Source organism: Anolis sagrei, chromosome 5 (assembly GCF_037176765.1).
Source record: "Anolis sagrei isolate rAnoSag1 chromosome 5, rAnoSag1.mat, whole genome shotgun sequence".
Classification (NCBI taxonomy): domain Eukaryota; kingdom Metazoa; phylum Chordata; class Lepidosauria; order Squamata; family Dactyloidae; genus Anolis; species Anolis sagrei.
Genome location: NC_090025.1, coordinates 161,010,384 through 161,031,508, shown reverse-complemented (window position 1 = coordinate 161,031,508; position 21,125 = coordinate 161,010,384). Strand labels below are relative to the sequence as shown.

Genomic DNA, 21,125 nt, shown 5'->3' with positions numbered 1-21,125 from the left:
TCACCCACGGAGGCTGCTGCCTTTCATCAAATAACGCTAGCGTGGCTCTGTAGGCAAAGAAGGACAGAGCCAGTGCATGCTGCCACCACAGCAACACAGGAGGGCTCCCGTGTTGCCATTGGAATCCATGGGGGGAAGCTGGCCGCTCCATGTGCACTTATGCTTCCCCCAATCTGATTGCCCTCAGCTGGAGCTGAGCAATGCGGGGTGTGGGGCATCGGGTTCCCCATGCCCCTCTATGAAGTGGAGCACCTCTGGCAGCCATATAACAAGGTCCTTAGTACTGGAATGAGAAGCGTCTTGCTAGCCAAAGTCTAGGTATTTTAGGCATAGGAGCCCCTGGTGATGCAATGGGCCAAACCATTGTGCCAGCAGGACTGAAGACCGACAGGTCAGAGGTTCGAATCCAGGGAGAGTGCAGATGAGCTCCCTCTGTCAGCTCCAGCTCCCCATGTGGGGACATGAGAGAAGCCTCCCACAAGGATGGTAAAACGTCAAAAGCATCTGGGCAACGTCCTTGCAAATGGCCAATTCTCTCACACCAGAAGCAACTTGCAGTTTCTCAAGTCGCTCCTGACATGGGAAAAGGGTGTTTTGTCAAACAAAAGACAGGATGGAACAAAATGCAACCTATATAAGCAAATGTTACCTACATTACTGCAATACTGAGGTAAGAGAGGTTACTGAAGGTCAAGAAGAAGGTGCCATTGTAAAGCTGTGTCAAAGAAGGTGGCACAACACCTATTTCCAAACTTTCTCACTCTAGATTAGCACTTTGTTTTGGGAAACAATAATCCTGAATACATTGAAGTTAATGCAGTAGTGAGACAAAAGCATCAACTAACTTTAAGCAAGAAAAGCCTCAAGAAAAAGACAACCTGCGTCATTTGTGGTGATGCTATTTCTGTTCTGCCTCCTTGCCATCTCTGCCAGTGCACCTGGCCTCCAGGTAGGCTTCATGTCTAGCTTTTCTCTCTTTAGAAATAAAACACTGTCTCTACCTTTCTCTTCTAAACATGGCACTCACAGTTTTGGCAACATGTTGTGTTGTGATCCAAGCTCCTTCAACCTCTTTAGGTTCCAGGGACTATTTGGCAACTTCTATAGTTTCCTTCAGGCTAACTGCTTATATATTTAGCCAGCCTTTTGTTCTGTTTTATTTTCTTTCTGCCAAAATGAATTGCAGGATCATACCTCTCATTGGCAATTCATAACTTATTTCAGGAGAGAAACAGGCAGCTGGGATAAACAAATCCCCAGGAAAAGAAATGGAGGCATTTGTTTCTAAAATAGGAAGAACAAATCGGATGCCCAGTAAAATGTTGCAGCATTGTCTTCAGCACCTGTCAAGAGCTTTCTTGTTCAAGGCTGTCAACCAAAACTTGGGAAAGTTACCTTTTGAACTCCAGTGCTCAGGATTTCCAAGTCAAAATAGGAGTTACAATCTGGGAATTGTGATCTGAAAAAGCAACTGTTCTAACTCTGCAGAATATAGTGAGTGGAAGACATGACATTGCTGGGTAATCTGTGGTAGATTGGCGACAGATTCTAACTACTACAACAACCACTTTGTACCAAAATTACAGATCTGCAATGAAGGAATATTGGAGCCATCGGGCATAAGTGGGATATGGAGACAAGCAATCTTGTGACAGGCAGCTACAACTAATTCCATGCTACCTTTTCGGACTAGAATTCCCCGAATCCCTCAGCCATTCAAATCTGGGAGCTCCATTAAAAAGTAACTTTTCTAAGTTCTGCTCAAGAGCAAATTGAAAATTGATAGGTTAGAATTGTTGATGTATCTAAAAGTTAGGGCTTGTCTGCATTGCAAAAAAATCCTGCAGTGGCCCAAAAGGCACTCCTTTCAGTCCTCCGTGTGGGGTAAATTGGTTTGAAGCAGTTTAGCCCTGGACTAAAGAAATTCTTGGTGAATCTTTGGCCAGAATGATTGGTATGATTGGATCTGACCCAGATCAGCCCACTATTTACACATCTCACTATCACCATCCCCTTCTTCCTGGTCTGTGTTGCCTCCTCCTACTCCCTGGATGTGTAAACACCTTTGGTAATGTCACCCCAAGGGGTCTGCAACAGCCAGGAGCTGATCTGGAGCTCTGTGGTCATCTGGCAACAATGATATTGACAGGGATGTTAGGAGATGGTCTAGTGGGGATGCACCAGTTTTGGCCTGTTTGGACTATGTAGACTCCACTCCATTGTTGCTGTGGGATGGGAATGGAGTGTGTGACTGCCTCCAGGACTAGTCCAGAATATTGCTGCTCTGTACTCACCAAAAAATAGCCAGACAGTATAGCTAACTCCTATGGAAGCTTGGAACAATCAGAAGTTGATAATTATTTTGTCCAAACATAACTCAGTTCACTTGCTGAAAACAAATCCCTAGACTCAGTGAGCTCAAAGACATTGTATTATTTCATTCTACTGCTTGTTTTTTCCTCACTTGGCGGATCATGGTTTTAATCCTACAAGCCCATTCCTGCACCTGCAAACAAGTAGAACAACAACAACAACAAAACCAACGCATTTTCACATCAAGTGAAATGCGTGCTTTAAGTAGCTGCCACCCAAATTTTCTTCGTTTGCAAAAAATATAATCAAGACCAGCTCTGTGCTATAAAAATAATGCCATATTTTGTTCTTTTTCTGTTAAATGAATCCAACCTCTGTTAACTTGGACATAGATCAGGTAACAAAAATCCTACCATCTAATTTAGTGCTGTGTGAACTCTGCAACAAAATAGGATTCTGGTGACCTAAAATGTCTTATATGCTTGGATGAAGTTAAAGCTGGGAGATAATCTTTTTTATTTACTTTGGTCACATAATGAGAAGACAGGAAAGCTTGGAGAAGATAATGATGCTGGGGAAAATGGAAGGAAAAAGGAATTGGGGTTGAACAAGGGCAAGGTGGATGGAAGGTATCCTTGAAGTGACTGGCTTGACCTTGAAGGAGCTGGGGGTGGCGATAGCTGACAGGGTGGGGTGGTCCATGAGGTCACAAATAGTCAGAAGTGACCGAATAAACAAACAAACATTAACAATCTTTTTTATTTTATAGGGCAAGAAAAAATAGAGTTGTTACCATGGCCCTATGGCAGGTTTAAAAATGGGCCAAAATCCAGCTGATAAATTATGGTACATTTAGTTGGATTTTTGCCATTGCATCTCGCTGTTTTGGTTGCAGAGACTGGGATTCTTTACCAACCATGTAACAGCCAAAATTACTCTCCTCCAGCGCTAGAAAACAGAACGATCAACAGAGATGTGTCCAGCCATTTTCCTTATAGCTGGTGACACTATAAAAACATAAGCTAAAGGACATGTGGAAATACTGTAGATACTTGTTTGTCTATATCCGACAACCAAAAAATAGCAGGATATGTCTCTGCTGATTCTCTGTTTTCTTTTTTGTGGGGAGAGTAGCACTGAGAGACATAGGTATGGGTGAGATGCATATCTCCCAACACAAGTTTCAAGCCATAGTGCTTTGAACAGGTTAAACTTAGTAGAGCAAGCTGATATGTTATGTAAAGAATGACTAGATGCAAAGATGTATGATTTAAAAATAACATTTTAGAAATGTATCTTTTAGTATTGACCACATTCTCCATTCTTGAATGACGAGTTTCACCGAAATGCCCCCTTCTTTATTTTTTAAACCCAGGTTTCCAATAAGAGATTTTTCTTCCTTTGCATTATTATTTTCTTTCTCAGGCACACACACACAAAAACGCCATTTAAGTGAGGCTATTCTCCTTGTATATAGGTTGGCCAGCAATCTCCATTCAAATTTCTTCTTGTCAGCCAAACAAGTATAAATTGCATGGTAGTGGTTGCTCAGCAAAGCTCCCAATTTTCGGCCATATTTACTTGCATTCACAGTAGGGAAACTATATCCAAAATCAATGCTTTTTATTTTTTATCAAGGGCACCATGGAATGCTTCCACTAATATGTGATACTTTTGCCAAACATAGAAAGATTTTTTCAATTTTTTTTTAAAAAACTCTTAATTCAGGTCAAAATATTATTTTTTTCTTGGGCACAGTCCAACTTTCAGTTACATGTTCTAATTAAAAGTATTGGAAGCAAGGCCTGTGTGCAGTATCTAAATTGGTTTAATAGAAAATCCTTTGTGGGTAAATGGAGCACGACTGGTAATCTGTTATTGAATTTACATGCCTCTAATTTTAAAAAATGGCAACTGCCAATCTGTATGCTTGGGTGATCTATAGCAGAGTGGGCAATGCTGGGAGATGAATGGGGCTGTACTAGCCCTACAAGAGACCTTGAAGTGCTGTGCCTGCCCCTATAGAAAAAAAGGGTGCCAAAGGGATGCATGTTTTAGGCCTTCTTGGACCTCTAGGAGGTATCTGGGTACATTTTAAGGCAAAAACCCAACAATTTTTGAAACATTCTGCAAAATTTCATTTTGTCCCCAGGGGATCTAGGGAGGTTGCAAAAATATAGAAACATTGACATTTTAAAACAGTGACATTACATCAGTGTCATATATTTCCATAACCCACTTTATTTGGGTGCATTTATATTTATATTCTTGCACATTATTGTACATGATGTATTAGTAGCATTCATGAAACAGGAGTGAAGGTATAGGAATGAATGGTGAGATGGAGGAAAGAGAGGTCCTACTTTCCACTACAAAGACATTTTGGCTATCACAAGATAGTTCTATACAGACTCTATAATGCACTTTGAAGCCAGCTCAAAGGCCACAAAATGGCTACCCCCAGTGTGCACTGCAGTGTGCATCAAGCCAAAAGCAGTATTGTTAAAAAAACTCATCAGAAAGTTCAGAATGAGGCAGATAATATGCTTCACCAGACCACAGTATATTCCATGCAAGGTTCAAAACTAAGGTGATCCTGAATGGACATGAATGTGCGCATCAGGGCATCTTAACAGACTGGTTAAGAAAGAAACTCTGCATTTTCCAGTGGCTGTCTAACCACAGTTCCTGGGTTTGGTTCCAATCAGTAATCAATGGATACTGTAACTACTGTTCCAGCCCCCCAAATTGGGATGTTTATGTCAGTGATGTATAGCAAAACTGGGTTGTTTTAATCAACTTCCAAATTGTGCCTATGTTGAACTGCCCACGGAAAGAGCAACTGCTGGCAGAACTCTGCATCCTAACTAAAACAGGGAGTAAAAGTACTTGAAATGATACTTTCTCCTGTACTAACCTGCCTCAAATTTGAGCACTTTTAGTGATAGCTTTATCTTGTCTTATCTGACTATATTTAGTATATATTGTGACAGGGCTTTCTCTATAGCAGTGATTGACCAGGGACACTTGACCAGGGACTATTCTCCAGCATTAGTACCAAAAGGATTACAAATAAGTTTTTGATCAACTTTAGATTTGGTTTGGTTATTTAGGGTCCTGATTCAGAAAATTGCATTGGCTAGAACACATCAGCTCTAGTTTCTTATACAGAACATATGCCATCCAGTAGTTGCCCTCTGCTCACCCACAGAAAACTATATTTAATAATCTAGAGCTGACGTAGTAGTAATCTGTAGTGGGTAGACAGCCTCTCCCCTCCTAACATCCTCATTGCCTCGGCACTATAAGAGGGTTTCACGAGACCAGTTGCTCTTGTTGCTGTGTAGTTTCGTGGCAATGGTGTAGTAATGGTGAAGCTGCAGGCTACATTTTCGTTCTTGGGGACCACTGATGGTCCACAGACCACAGGTTGGGAACCACTGCTCTATAGCAACATCCTGACTGTGGGATTTCTTCCCAAGTTTACTTGTTCATTTGGGGTCCAGCAGGTACCTGGGATTGCATTGTTTCTATTGACCTCCAGTCTTGAAACCTGGGCTCATTGCTCAGTATATTTTAACAGACTGTGATTTGAAACCTATTGTTGAAGAGGAATTTTAGTCCTCATTAACACATTTTCCATGTATTGAATACTTTAAATGCTTTCATCAGTTATACATCACATCAGGCACTAGTGGGTTGTGAGGTGATAGACAAATGCTTTAAATAATTAAGTAAAACAAACAAAGCAAGCTGTCAAGGTGGGACTGAAGTTTACACACAGCATAAGACAATAGCTGTGCCCTTTCTGTCTTACATGGGATGAGACTTTCAATCATGTTGTTGTTCTGTCTTAGCTTTGGACTTTGATAGGATACTTCCAAGTGGGAATGTAGCAGAAACATGTTTGAACATTGTCCACCCACAAACTATGTTTAGGTACAATACTGATCTGCTAGAACCAAATAGGGATTAGTATTTCACCCATCCCCAAATAACACTAGAATGGTTTTACATAATTCCAGTTTTTTGAACATGAAATGCTCATGGGCATTCAAAGTGAATGTCTGACTAAGAAAAGAAAAGACCCCCTCTCCTATTATTAAGTGTTTAATATACTTAGTTATCTTTAAATCCACCTAGCATCCATAAGTACAAGCAGAGAAAATCACATAGACGTCTTTTGTTTTATAAACATGCCTTTCTCTGTTTTAAGAAATGCGTATTCTGCAGTATTTATCAAGTTTCCTTTTCAGTCTTGGAACAAGTCCTTTAAGGTGTTTGCCCAAAGTCTTGGATTTCTTTTGGTCAAATGTTCCTTTCCCTTATCTTAATGCCCCAGCATATTTGAAGTGGAAAGCTTTCCAAGTCTGAAATCTTTAGACTGAAATCTACTTTGCTGTTCTTGTTCTTATGTGCCTTCAAGTTGTTTCAGCATTACAGCAATCCTAAGGTGACCCTATCACAGTTTTTTCTCTCCACAAAATTTATTCAGAAGAGGCTTGCCATTTCCATCTTATGAAGTGGAGAGAGTGTGAATTGCTGAAGGTCACCCAGTGGGTGCTGCAAGACACAGTGAAGACATCTGCCCTTGCGCTGAATATGCATGCCTAGTGTGGAATACATTACACCACGTTAAAACAGTGGATGTGTCTCTTAATGAGACATGCTGCATTATCACAGGATGTCTACGCCAAACACTACTGGAAAAATTATACTGTTTAGCTGGTATTGCACTACCTGGCATCTGTTGGGAAGTAGCAGCCAATAAAGGACCAAGGCAGTGACATCTTCGGCCCATCCCCTGTTCAGATATCAGCAGAGGCGGCCCTAGGTAATTTTCAATGGTAAGCAAACAGTATTTTGGCGCCCCCCCTCCCCCAAAACCAATCTCTATCTATCTATCTATCTATCTATCTATCTATCTATCTATCTATCTATCTATGGGGGCATGGACAAATTTTGGCCCTCCAGGTATTTAGGACTTCCTACTGGCTGTTTGGAATTGTGGGAATTGAAGTCCAAAACACATGGAGGGCTGAAGTTGGCCCATGCCAGCCATACATACACACACACACACACACTACTCATCCCCTGCCACGCGTTGCTGTGATCCAGTCTAGTGATCTTGAAAAGAAAGTAATAAGAAAGTTGGTTTCTAATATATGTAATTTCTTAATGCTTGTGGGTAAATAGTATTTCTTGTTGTTTCTTTGTCAGTGTTGATGTAGTTCCAACACAAAATACTGAAGGGATTTGGGGAAAATAGACTCTGATACTGGAGGGGTTTTGGGGGAGCATGTACAATAATTTAGATTTGCAGTACCTTCAGTCACTTCCATTCATGAAGAAACCTCCTTGCCGCCCTGAGAGGGGTGATGGCACAGCTGCCTGGAGAGGCACTTGCAATGCTGCCCCTCTTCACACAGGAGAAGAGGCCCTGTGCTCCATCGGCTCCTGGGTATGCGCTTTGCATTCTCTTCCCCCACACGCTTTGCAACTCCGGGAGAGGGACACGCGCCGGCATTACCAGGCGCACGGAAAAAGAGCCCTCATGCAGGGAGCATGCTCTCCCTCCATCCTTCCCTCACAAGTGCGCACGTTGTCCTCCTCTCCTCCTCCTCCTTGCAGGCCAAGGGAGACAACAACGCCAGTGTGCATCCTTCTCCCAGCGTTAGGAAGTGCATGGAGAAGGAGGGAGATGCAGAGCGCACATTTCCTAATGCCGAGAGAGGGATGCGCAGCAGCATTGCCGGGCACGAGGAAAAAGAGGCCTCGTGCATGCCTCTTTTGTGTTTCATCTTGGGTGCTATCTTTGAAATGTGTCATTGTGTATGTAAACAGCTATCCCATGATCCCAAACATTTTATTTATTTATTTACAGTATTTGTATACTGCTTTTCTCACCCTCAGGAGGACTCAAAGTGATTTACACACTTCTAGTTCAAAGCACTTTGGATCAGGGATACTCAACCTGTATTACATTACAAACTGCTAGACTGGCTGTTAGGTATTGTGGGAGTTGAAGTCCGAAACACCTGGAGGGCTGAAGTTTGCTCTTGCATGTGTTTGACCCAGAAGCAGATGAAGAGCCCTCCTTCCATCCAACTGCCACTGCTTTGGCCTTGGAGAAACAGGTGGCATGTGAAGCCATGGAGCCCTTCCAGACAGGCCCTATGCCGCATTATCACAGGGTGTTTACGCCCTACACCACTGGAAAAATTACACTGTCTAGCCGGTATTGCGCCACCTGACATCCGCCGGGAAGTGGCGGCCAATAGTGAAAGGACCAAGGCAGAGACATCTCCAGCTCATCCCCTGTTTGGGTATCAGCTGGAACACCTCAGCAAGCGAGAGTGGAATCCTCGACGTGCGAGTGTGGAGAAGAGCAAACCACTGACCACCTGCTGCAATGAACCATGAGCCCTGCCACATGCACAAGGGAGGACCTTCTTGCGGCAACACCAGAAGCACTCCAAGTGGCCAGATACAAATGACAAATCAGATAAAGGAATACTGGGGAAATTAATATAAAGCAGTGTGTATAAAGGGACATTACATTTGGTAATCTAATGCAGGCTTTAAAAGGTTTTAAAGATCAAGTCAGGGTCTGCTGCAGTTTTTAGTTTTGGATATGTTTTTTATGGATTTTAACTGAATTTTTAAAATACCAATGATATTTAATTCCATTTTAATGTTTGCATATTTGTGGATTTTAAACTGTACTGAAATGTTTTTAATCTAAGCCAACTTGAGTCTTCGTGGGGAGAGAAAAAGCAGGGTATAAATAAACATAATAATGTGTTGTGGAAGGCTTTCATGGCCAGAATCACTGAGTTGCTGTGAGTTTTCTGGGCTGTATGGCCATGTTCCAGAAGCATTCTCTCCTGACATTTTCCCCACATCTATGGCAGGCAACCTCAGAGGAACAAAATCTGGCTACCAGTACCCTCTAAAATAACCCTCTAAAATCAGAACAATAAATAAAGAGCAACACTAAAAAAAGGGGGGGGGGGGAATTCCTGACATGAAGCAATTAGGGCCAGTTAACCGCTCCCAACAAAGGATTCCTGGGCAGCAACTAGCTCGGCTTCGAAGCTGCAAGGCCATTAAATGCTCATCAAGATGACCAATTGCAACATTCACACTTACCTCAAGCAGACATGAGTTCTTTTTCCCACCCTGGACATTCCAGATATACAAACCCCACTTGCCTAGTTACAAACAGACCTCACAGCCTCTTGAGGATGCCTGCCATAGATGTGGGTGAAACATCAGGTGAGAATGCTTCACCAAGCACCAAAGAGCATTCTGAACTCCACCAATAGAACTGATCAAACTTGGCATACAGGACTTCCATGACTAACAGAAAATACTGGAGAGGGGGTTGGGAAAAATAGACCCTGACATTGGGAATTGCAGTTTACCAAGCACCAAAGAACATTCTGAGCTCCACCAACAATAGAATTGAACCAAGCTTGGCATATAGGACTTCCATGACCAAATACTAGAGGGGTTTGGGGGAGGCATGTACAGAAGATGACATTTGCAGTACCTTTTGACCAGGCCTCCTTGCTGCCCTGAGAGGGGTCCAGGCTCAGCTGCAGCAGGGAAGGAAAGGGAAAGCCAAAGAGCCTGGCTGGCTGCCTCCCTCCCTCCTGGCAGCACGTGGAGGGAGGGAGGACTTCCCTCTCGCCTAGGGGGCGGGGCCTGCGCTTCTCCATTAGAAGGCTGTGCCTCCCGCCCTCAATCCTCTCTCTCTCTCTCTCTCTCTCCCAGGACCCTCCGTGCTAGTTTCTTTCTCCTGCACATGTGGCGAGGCCTCCAGGCTCCTTGCGGCTGCCTGCCTTCCCTTCCTGGCTGGAGGGCCCAAGAAGAGCGAGTGGGAGAAGAGGCCTTGGGAGCATGCACGCAGGAAGGGAGGGAAGGCAGCCGCATGGCGCCAGGAGGCCTCGGCACATGTGTAGGAGAGTCAAGCACGGAGGGCCGGGGTGGGGGGAGGCACAGCCTGCTGCTAATGGAGAAACGCAGGCCCTGCCCATTAGGTGAGAGGGAAGCCCTCCAGGTGCAAGGAGGCCTGCAGCTAGGCTCTTTCTCTCCTCTCTTCCCTTCCCTTCTCTCTTACACGCTGTGGAGGGCGCATGGGGCCTGCAGGAGGAGGCGTGGCCTAAGGACAGAACAGCGCCCCCTGGCAAAAAAAGTATTCCGCCACCGCTTACTTCGCGTAATGGACGGGCCGCCCCTGGATATCAGCCATCATGCCAATGCCTCAAATCAACAAACAACTTCCTAAGATTGACAGAGATACTTGCAGGAATACCTCAGCAAGCAAGAATCCAAAAGTGGCAGGTTAAAACCTAGCACCTTGATCAGTGGCTGAGACTGGATGAGAAACTCCATCTTGGGCATACAGAAGATTGGGTGACCTGGAAGGCGCTGAACAGGCTGCGCTCTCGCACCACAAGATGCAGAGCTAACCTTAAGAAATGGGGCTGCAAAGGAGTCCATGATATGTGAGTGTGGAGAAGAGCAAACCAGAGACCACCTGCTACAATGCAGCCACAAGCACAAAAAAGGACCTTCTCACAGCAACACCAGAGGCACTCCAAGTGCCCAGCTTCCGGTCAAAGGAAATTTAGCATAATGCCAAGTTTTTTAAAACATTGTTTGTGTTTTTAAATACATGTTAACTGTACTCTCAGCTCACTTCTGACATGATAAATAAATACCTAGTGGATTTCATGGTTGAGTGGGGTTTAATACTCAAACAACTCTGTTTGTTAGATTGTATTGATGACAGTGTTTCAAACTCTCAGAAAAATTCTGTAGGATTGCACTGCTTCATATCAGGATTTAGAGAGTTCTTTATTCCCACTATTAACCTATGAAAGGAATCCACCAAAGGCTCTTCAAAAATGGCAACCTTGTTCAAATTAATTGGGTCTACGTCTGTTCATTGCCTGGATGGGAGAACAGAACTTGAAAAGTCGAGTTTTGTGGGACTGAAACTTTTTAGAATCCTATGGTGATGGAGGGATTTTTGGAGCTGGAGTCCAAAAAAAGCAATTTTCCCAGTCTCTGTGGGAGGCATGCCACTTCGACTTTCATCACAGAAAAATAAAGATGGGACATAACCTAGGGGTGGATCCAGACTTAGTCATACGCTAAGCATGACTAAGCCTGGATCCAACACATTATAAATAAATATTTTTGTTTTCCACTTGACCCTGAAAATCTTGATGCTATTGGAACAATTTCCAGAGGGGTAGCCATGTTAGTCCATTGCAAAGGAAACAAGGTGGGGGGATTTTAACAATTACAAATATTAGCAGCAATACAATAGGTGCTCATGTTGTAATAAATTAGGTAGTCCTTAAGAAACCAGAAGAGTCTCCATGCTTTTAATCAGTGGTGGCTGATTCTAAATTAGCATCTTAAATTAGTCCAGCAACTGGAAACTGATTAGGACACTGTCCTCAGAGGGAATCCATTTGAAAAATGTAAGCAAAAATAAATGTGACCATTCGTTTCCTTGGGCAATTGTTGCCTACCATGCTACTGAGAACATACCGCAGCCCGTGGTTTGATACAAGGGGCGGTTCATCCTGCCAATTTGGAATTAATAGACAAATCCTGATTACTGACTCTTAAGTCTTAAGGCCAGTTCAATGAGGTGGAATCATTGCAGATTTGGTAGAAAGGGTACAAGTAGATTTTTCTCTCTCAGTATATGTATGTATAGCAGAAAATCCTAAATACCTGATCAGTCTACAAATCCCAGGACACTATTTTGATAAAGCCTTCGTATTCCTTAGCGATTGGGGCAACCGATATAACCTTGTCATCTAACATATATGAGAATTTAGCAAATCTGCCTTTCTGAAGTTGAATCTTCATTTAAATTAAACTTCCTGAGCCCTTATAGTGGGAAACAATTCGCATACTATTGGCTGATGCTGTGTGTTTGGTATTGGTGGTCCCACTGATTTAGTGCATTGTTGCACAATACTGTTACTCAGAAATAGAAGGTCTGGTGCCATCTCCCACTGTTGTAGGATGTTGGAAGCTTACTATCATGAATAAGCAATAATTTATGGAGAGGACAGTCTCTCCATTTTTATCCTCTTCTGCATAGACCCATACATGGCTATCAGAGGCGGCCCTAGGTAATTTTCAATGGTAAGCAAACAGTATTTTGGCACACCCCCCCCCCCAACCAATCACTGATATATATATTTTCTGTTCATCGTGGGAGTTCTGTGTGCCATATTTTATTCAATTCCATCATTGGTGGAGTTCAGAATGCTCTTTGATTGTAGGTGAACTATACATCCCAGTAACTACAACTCACATATGTCAAGGTCTATTTTTCCCCAAGAGCACATCAAGAGCGCCCCTGGGCAAAATCAACTATACTGCAAATGCTTACTTTGCGTAATGGCTTGAGCCGCCCCTGATGGCTATGGCTGTTAAAGTCATCGATTACTACCACCCTTTGGTGCCTATCAAAGTTCTCAGGAGAAGAGAAACAAAACTCTTCATTTGGGGGCTTGTACATAGAGGTAATCATGATGTTACTAAGTTTTACTGTTATAACCTCTATATTTTCTTCAGTGTTATGGGCACTGCTGATTTGGAGGCCTGGTTTTACAAAGACAGCACTTCCATGCTTCACATGTGGTCTTTCCGTCACTAAGATTCCTGGAACTTTTGGTCATTTCTGTTGTTTATTCTTGTCTGTTTCTTGGACACATAACATGTCACATTTCTTATCTTGGCACAATTCATAAAGCAGCTGTTCAGATGCACCATAGCAATTAAGACAGAAAAAACACAAAGAGAGAGAGAGAAAAACCTTTGCTTGTATCTTTTCTACCAAATTGGCACTGAATAAGCCAATGGGATTTTGGCCTGCATCAATAGGAGTCTAGTGTCGAAATCCAGGGAAGTCATGCAACCCCTCTAGTCTGCCTTGGTTAGACCACACCTGGAATACTGTGTCCAATTCTGGGCACCACAATTCAAGAGAGATGTTGACAAGCTGGAATGTGTCCAGAAGAGGGCGACTAAAATGATAAAGGGTCTGGAGAACAAGCCCTATGAGGAGCAGCTTAAAGAAGAGAAGGCCGAGAGGAGACATGAATAAATATGTAAGAGGAAGTCATAGGAAGGAGGGAGCAAGCTTGTTTTCTGCTGCCCTGATGACTAGGACTAGGACGCAGAACAATGGCTTCAAACTACAAGAAAGGAGATTCTATCTGTACATTAGGAAGAACATCCTGACTGTGAGAGCTGTTCAGCAGTGGAAATCTCTGTCCTGGAGTGTGGTGGAGGCTCCTTCTGTGGAGGCTTTTAAACAGAGGCTGGATGGCCATCTGTCAGGGGTGCTTTGAATGTGATTTTCCTGTTTCTTGGCAGGGGGCTGGACTGGATGGCCCACAAGGTCTCTTCCAACTCTATGATTCTATGTGTGATATATTCACACATATTCAAATTATCTAGGCTGGTATGATATTTGAAGTTCAGACTAAGGAGATGTGCCTGTCTTTTCTGAATACCCTACACAGTTACACTGCTTTGATATCACTGTAATTGCCATAGTCTCCATCTGATAGAATCATGGAGTGTGTATACTGGTGAGGTATTTAGGATCTTCTACTAGAGAACTTGAATACTTTTCTTTAGGGGAAGTGTGTTTGGGAATTTTCAATCTCTCAATAAACTTTAAACCCTAGTATTCCATAAAATGTAACAGTAGCGATTGAAGTCATATCAAACTGCTATAATTGTTGCAGTGTAGATAAGCTCCACAATCGACTTTGTGGGCAACAGGTTTAGGTCTCACACACAGGTAGGGGGCTTTTCCAAGGATATACGTTTTCAGACCCCCCCCCCCCTCCGGAAGCAAGTGTCTAATTCTGTGTCCATGTCCATGTCCGTGTGTGTGTGAAGAGAATGAGGGACCCTCTTGAGAAGCAGGATGCTCACTGCTTGACTGTGGGTCAGCCATCCATCACTTCGCCTAGACTTGTAGACCACAAAAGGACTTTTTGCCACCGCTATTTCTATCCACCTCCAATATAAAACACGTATTGCTCTTTCATCGCAGTGGCAACGTCTTTCTTTTCAGTGACAGATTTGTTCACTAAATGGTGAAGAATTCAGCAAGGAAGTGCAAAGATCACCTTGTATGAGACAATACTGCAAGATACGATCTTATCCCCTGGTTATGGAAATATTTGGAGGAAACAGTTATCAATAGTTATTTAGGCATACATAGCAAGTTGAACCAAATTCAGAGAGGAAAAATCTTGCACGCCAGCTTGTAGGGAAAAAAAGGGGTCAGGCGATTGTCTTGGTGTTTTGTTTGTAAGCTTTCCTCAAAGATTTTTGCTAACCCTATTAGCAATGCTTGACTAGATAGAGCAGGGTGGGAATTGTGCAGTCCTCTAGATGTTATTGAAGTGCAGCCTCTCCCGGTAGTCCTAACCCAGCAAAGCCAATTGTGGAGAATGGTTAGAGATTATTTATTTATTGGCTTTATCTCACTCTGAAGGGGACTAAGAGTGGCTTACAAACTACGGCAAAAATTCAATGCTGCATTACATACACATAACAATAAACAAACCATATTAAATTATAAAACAGTTAGGACATATAAATAGAATAAAACAGATTAAAAACATACAAAGTACCGAGTCATGATTTCCATACTTCTTGGTTCTCCTAGCCATTATTCAGATTGCTAGGTTGAAGTCGAATTCTGTATTACCCTACTCCCCGAACGCCTGTGCACAGAGCCAGTTCTTTAGTGTTTTTCTGAAAACCAGGAGGGATGCAGCCAGTCTAATGTCACTGGCGAGTTCCACGACCAAGGGGCCACCACTGAGAAGGCCCTGTCCGAGAGCAGGGCCTCCCCAGCAGATCTTAAAGCTCTAGTTGGCTCATAAAGGGAGATATGTCCAGACAGATAAGTTAGACTGGAACCTTAGGGTTTTATAGGCCAAAACCAGCACTTTAAATTGGGCACGGTAGCAAACTGGCAGCCAGTGGAGCTGATGTATTGGGGGGGGGGGGGCTGTATGCTCTCTGTACACTGCTCCAGTAAGGAATCTGGCTGCTGTCCATTGGACCACTTGGAGCTTCCAGACAGTCTTCAAAGGCAGCCCCACGTAGAGTGCATTGCAGTAATCTATTTGAGTTGTTGTTCAACAACACTAGGAGGGCTGCACCATTTCTGTACATGAGTTTGATCTTGCTCTGATCCAACAGGTCTCTTTAATTTGTATACTGGTATCATTCTTTTAAAGCAAAGTTTAGAAAAGTTCCCTTTTGAACCACAACTTCAAATCTCCCAATCAGCATAGCCACTGACGATGTATGGAAGCAATTTTGGAACTTGTGGTCCAAAAGCCATGGCCAGTTTAGTACTCTCAGAGTGGACCTTGGGTGAGGCTTTCTGAAACATTAGGTTCTATTGTACTTATCTGGAGGATGATAATGGAAAGCAAGGTGACAGAAGGAGGGATACTTCCCAATGGGGCCAATCAGTGGCCTGATTTTAGGGAGAGGGTGAAATTGCACCCAAATGCTGTCCACAGCATTGCACACCTTGGAAAGATGGTAGCATAAAGGGGGTATCAAGTATCTTATTTATTTATTTATTTATTTATGACATTTATATGCTGCCTTTCTCACCCTGAAGGGGACTCAGAGCGGCTTACAAGTCATATGTACCTACAACATACAACATTATTAGCATAGTACTAATACATCATTCATAATATTAGTATTATATAATATTATATTGTTGCTGGGGGAAGGGCTCTGATGTCACAGGAGACAAGATGGAACTGTCTTCCCAGCTCCCCTTCTTTACTTTATCTTCTCATGCAGTGTCAGAAAAAGTAGTTAAACTTAACTTCCAGTTAAGTCAAGTGCAAGTCACTGAGAAGATGCCAGCCCTTGTCTATGACAGCATGCAACATGAGTCGTCATTGTACCCATAGGTCTTTGATATACAGAGGTGGAGACTTCTGCAAGATCCTTGGGTCTGGTGTTATGATCTAGCTTAAGCCATTCAGCCACTTTTTGTTTGTTTAGCAGTTGGTGGGAGTGAGTAGAGCAGCTGGTCAGAGGATGATTTCAGGCCAAGCATGATGCTCCAGGGCCATCTGCACTGGATGCTTTGGCAGCCTTGTTACGCCCATTAGAGGGTGACACACAGGCATCTCGACACCTTCCTTGATGCCAAAGCAAAAAACAGAGCCTCTTCTTGACAGGGCAAAGAACCCTCTTGGATGATCCCTGAGTTTTTTTCTCTAGTGCTGCCCACAAATCAAGGAAACATCTCCTTTTCTCTGAGTCTGATATTGAAGCAGAGCATGTGCTGGCATTACAAAGACCTAGCACCCGGAACAGCAGTGTCTCCCTGCCTTTCAGTTCCTCCACGCTGTAGTTCATCTCACCTGACCCCACATGTCCCCTCCTGCAAAGACTGATTAAAACTACTGGGCATGTTAGGCATGGTTGTGGGAGATGCTGTCTCCCGATGACCTACAAGTGCTCCATGGCCTTGGGAAGCACGTTTGCCTTTGATAAAGGCTTAATCCGCTTTTGCTGCCAAGGGAGACCTGGCCCTATGGCAGAAAAAGCTAATGGGTGAGAGAAGGGAAGAGGAATCAAAAGATGACAACTCACAATGATTGTGTGTTTAAAGCAGGGAAGAAAAATGCACCAGGGATGAGACACATAACACTGAAAAGCCCAAAGAGACCAGCAATAAGGTGAAAAACAATATATGAGAAACATGGAAGGAAAGTGCAGCTAGGAATCTCCAAACAGCCTGCAATTCATTAGCAAGTGAAGTCCATGGAGGTTGCTTTGCTTCAGTGACAGTAGATACAAAACAAGAGGTTTGTCCCTAACAAGGCATGTCACCTGCAATTATGCTTTCCATCCTTAACAACTAGAGATGGTTTTTGATCTGCCTTCATTACATTTACCTCCCCATTCAGGTGTGCTCAAAAGAAGACAAGGCTTGGAAGGTGTCCCTTTAGATTGGAACTTTCTCTCTCTCATGGGCCAATCCAAATAAACACATCCACACAGTTCATGCAGCCTGTCTCATAATTCCTCTGCAGCCGGCTGCCAAGGAAGGATAAGTGTGTGTAAATAAGTAAGGGAGGAAGGGGCACTCTGTTCAATGCATGGTTCTATTTGCTAAACATTGACCAGCACAAGAAATCTCACAAAGTTTCAAGCTGGGCGTGACTCAAATTAGCAGGGTGCTGAAGGAAAGGAAATCAAATTAATTCTAAGGGATGCAGTCCTGTGCATCTATCTCTATGCGTACACATGGCAAAGTCAGCAACTTTACTTTCTGGCTTATAGATACCAAGCATGGAGTACCCAGCTTGAAGTACACCTCTTCTGCATGGACTAATCTTATGGTTTATTCCACAATAAATACAATTTGTTACACATTAGATAATTTCCTATCTATCTATTCCACATTTCCTGTCTGTCCAGGAGGGTGGGTGAAAAAGTTTAAAAGGAAAGCGAAGAATAAGGGATGGAAATACATCATAAGTATTTTACCTGGACATGGTCATCTCAGCCTGAGGACTCTGCGACTTTTCCAGTCCCAGCTTGGTAAAGATTCCCACCAGTACCATGATGGCTACTACACCACAGATAATATATACAATCATGTTGGTCTTGTCCCTGGTGGGATTTATGGGGGATTCGTCCACTCTTGGTGGTGGTTGGCCGGTGTTGACCCATTCTGGTGTTTCATAGTTGGAACAGCCACTTTGGTCCAATCGTCCGCCCGTGAACTGACAGCAAAAGCGATAGCCACAGGTCCCGCAACAAAAATTGTAGATCCCTGAATTACAGTTAAACGGAGGGTCCCACTGGCCCATAACATCATAGTAACCAAGACATCGATCGCCCCCAAGTAAGGCCTCAGTGGGAGCAACAGCTGTGTTCTCCACAGTCGGACCCGAAGTGGTATTGCCACTGGTCACCATTTGCATTTCCAACTCGGGTTTTGGGGTACTAGGATTTCCAGTCCAAACCTGCCCTGGATCCAATAGAATGAGGCAACAAAATCCCAAAATACAACCCCGTTCCATCTGCATGCCACTCCACCTCATCATTGAATGGCTTATCTCTCACGGCTTCAAGAGACTGACTTCCTCAACACAGTTGTTGTTTTTTTTTAAAAAAAATCTTGTTTTGTCTAGAAATGCAACAAAGAAAGGTTTTTAAAATCCCACTTAAAAGCTATAATATACAACAGCAGCACATCTCTTTATCTGTCACTTCTAGTGAAGAGGAAATAGTCCAGCCCCTCCTCACTAAGCAGTTTTCTCCAAAGCAGACCACACAATCCATGGGAACCTTCTAGTCAAAGAAAAGATGTGGGGTAGGCAGAAGTAAAGATGGGAGTTGAAAGTTTCAAAATAAAGAAGAAAAGGTGGGATAGAGGTAAGGAAAAAATGATGTGCAATGCTGTCTAAGTCAAGTGACAATCTCACAGTTTCCTCTGCGATCCCAGGTGCTAGAAGCGGTACACTTCCCCCTCCTCTTCTTTGCCTTTTAGTAGCAAATATCCTATGTTTCTAATTGCATGTGCAATGCTGCTCTCTGAACTACATTCCCATCGTGGCTTGCACAGAATCCTGGAGGCAGTCCGTCTCCTCCTTTCTTTCTCTCTCTTTTGCTCCCTCTGCCTCAGAGACACTGTGCTTTCTGGAGGGGGGAAAAATCCTTTGCACCAGTGAGCGAAAGGGAGGGATTGTCAAGAGGGGAGAGAAAGAAAAAAAGGGAGAGGAGGAGGAGAGGGAGGGAGAAAGAGGGAGAGAATAGGAGGAGTGGAAAAAATAGTCCTTATTCCTTCTTAAAGCCAGAGCCACAATCGTCCAACAGTGTACAAAGCAGAGCGGAGAAGAGCCCTCGCCAACTCCTCCAGCGCACTCCGTGTCCTCTGTGCAAAGTCCTGGCTTTGAGCCAGAGGTTGTCATCAGGCCAGGCGGGATGCAAGGGGACACCAGCAGCTCCTTCTTGACCGTGCCCATGGGCACTGGTGCACAAGTGGCAAGAGCCTCGCAGGCTGGCTATAAACACACATCGGGTGCTACTTGCATGGGAGAGAAAGAGGCAGAGGCAAGGCTGGGTGTCTACTGGGTCCCTTCCCTCTCTCTCGTGTCACTCTGCTCTGCGGAGAAGAAAAGCTACCCTCTAATAATGATAAAAAAGGAATTCGCACACACTGATAACTTTAATCTGCCAGCATCACTACTGCAATGCTGTCTTTGACAGCATTGTTGGAAAAGGCATGTTTAATCCAGATAGAACAACAACAGCCACAACTTCCCTTTCTGCCCTGAACATAGAAGGAGGGAGAAAGAAAGAAAGGGAGAAAGAAGAAAAGGGAGAGGAAAAAAAACACACAAGTAAGATAGAGAGAGAGAAGATGACTAATGGTTTGCCAAGTATCAACATTTCAAGCACAACATTTTGCAGCAACTTCACTAAATTTAACCCTGCGCTAGAAAAAAAAAAGTAAATTGAAGTTGCAGTTTTGGAAGCCTCTATATGATTGGCTGTAAAGAGTGCAAATTTGAGTTACACAACACACTCTGCCCTCACAGTGAACCACTGAGGTACCAAGGAATGTTTATGAACATTCAAACAGTTCACATGGCGTTGTTGTCTGCAGACAGATGAGGCAGCGATCAGGGAAAGGGTTGAGTGTGGAAGGGAGTGGGGAGTGCTAGGGAAGTGTTGGTCAAGTATGCCGAGTGTAGAATATCACCTGCCAGGGCAAGAAATGTTGAATGGTGCACATGCAAGGTTTCTATATGGATATGAGGGGTGTGGATATATGTCTGTGAATGAGAAGCATACAAAACAAGGTGTCTCTTTCTCACACCCACACACCCATGACACCTTTCTGCACACAGGATACATTTTTAGTTTCTGGATTTAGGAAATATGTGCAGAAAACTCAACCAAAATTCAGAAAGGTCACCTAAGCACTTCTACTTCTCATTCTTGTTCAGCAGAATAACTTTTTCAGGACACTTAAAGTGAAAAATAAACCAAGTCTGAGGAGAAACAGCCAAGCCTTTGTACTGTCATACTTAATTTTGGCAAGGCTGCCTGTTCATTTTAGAAGGGATTTTTTTTTTGCCTGAATGCAAAATGAAGGATGAGGGAGAACCAGGAAAGAAGTCTCAGAGTACAAAAGAAAATGAAAACACTTATTCATACAACTGATAATTAACTTACACAATTAACTGCCAGAACATGTTGCAATGACTCTAGGAATGAAATGTAAGGCAATCAAGAGAATGATTCAGTTGCCTTCCTGGCTAGTCATAGTAACACAGCTGTACCTTGGCTGAGTCCCTCACCAGCATGGAGACTGCAGTCAAGAAATCAGAAGTTAACTAGAATTTGGAAGTGAAGCTCTGAAGGAACTAGACAAGATCATCCTGAATGTCAAGATGTACCATTCAATACTAGAGATAGGAGTCTGCAAAACATGAGCAGAGCTGTTGATGATGGGGTAACTTGGAGGGTCTCACTCATAGAATCACCATAAGTTGAGGTTGGTTTGAGGACAGTTAACAACAAGAATGTGAAAATGAAAATGTGCAATTTAACAATTTCACTTGTGTTTTCTTCTGTGGGAAACTTAACTGACAAAACAGCACCCTAAACAACGTATTTCAAAGGGAAAAGAAAGAGCATTTTTCTGTACTGACATATAAAATCTAGTTTACAGATTTATTTGTACA

General features: G+C 43.3%; 1 protein-coding gene across 1 annotated transcript in view; it reads right to left on the bottom strand.

The window, feature by feature from the left end:
• The window catches only part of SHISA8 (shisa family member 8), a 74,201-nt gene extending 54,700 nt beyond the window's left edge, over positions 1-19,501 (bottom strand). Inside the window, exon 1 of the mRNA XM_060777140.2 lies at positions 17,914-19,501. Within this exon, the coding sequence (XP_060633123.1) occupies positions 17,914-18,476 (563 nt within the window). The 5' untranslated portion in view covers positions 18,477-19,501. The remainder of the gene's footprint in view (positions 1-17,913) is intronic.
• Between the last annotated feature and the right edge of the window lie 1,624 nt (positions 19,502-21,125).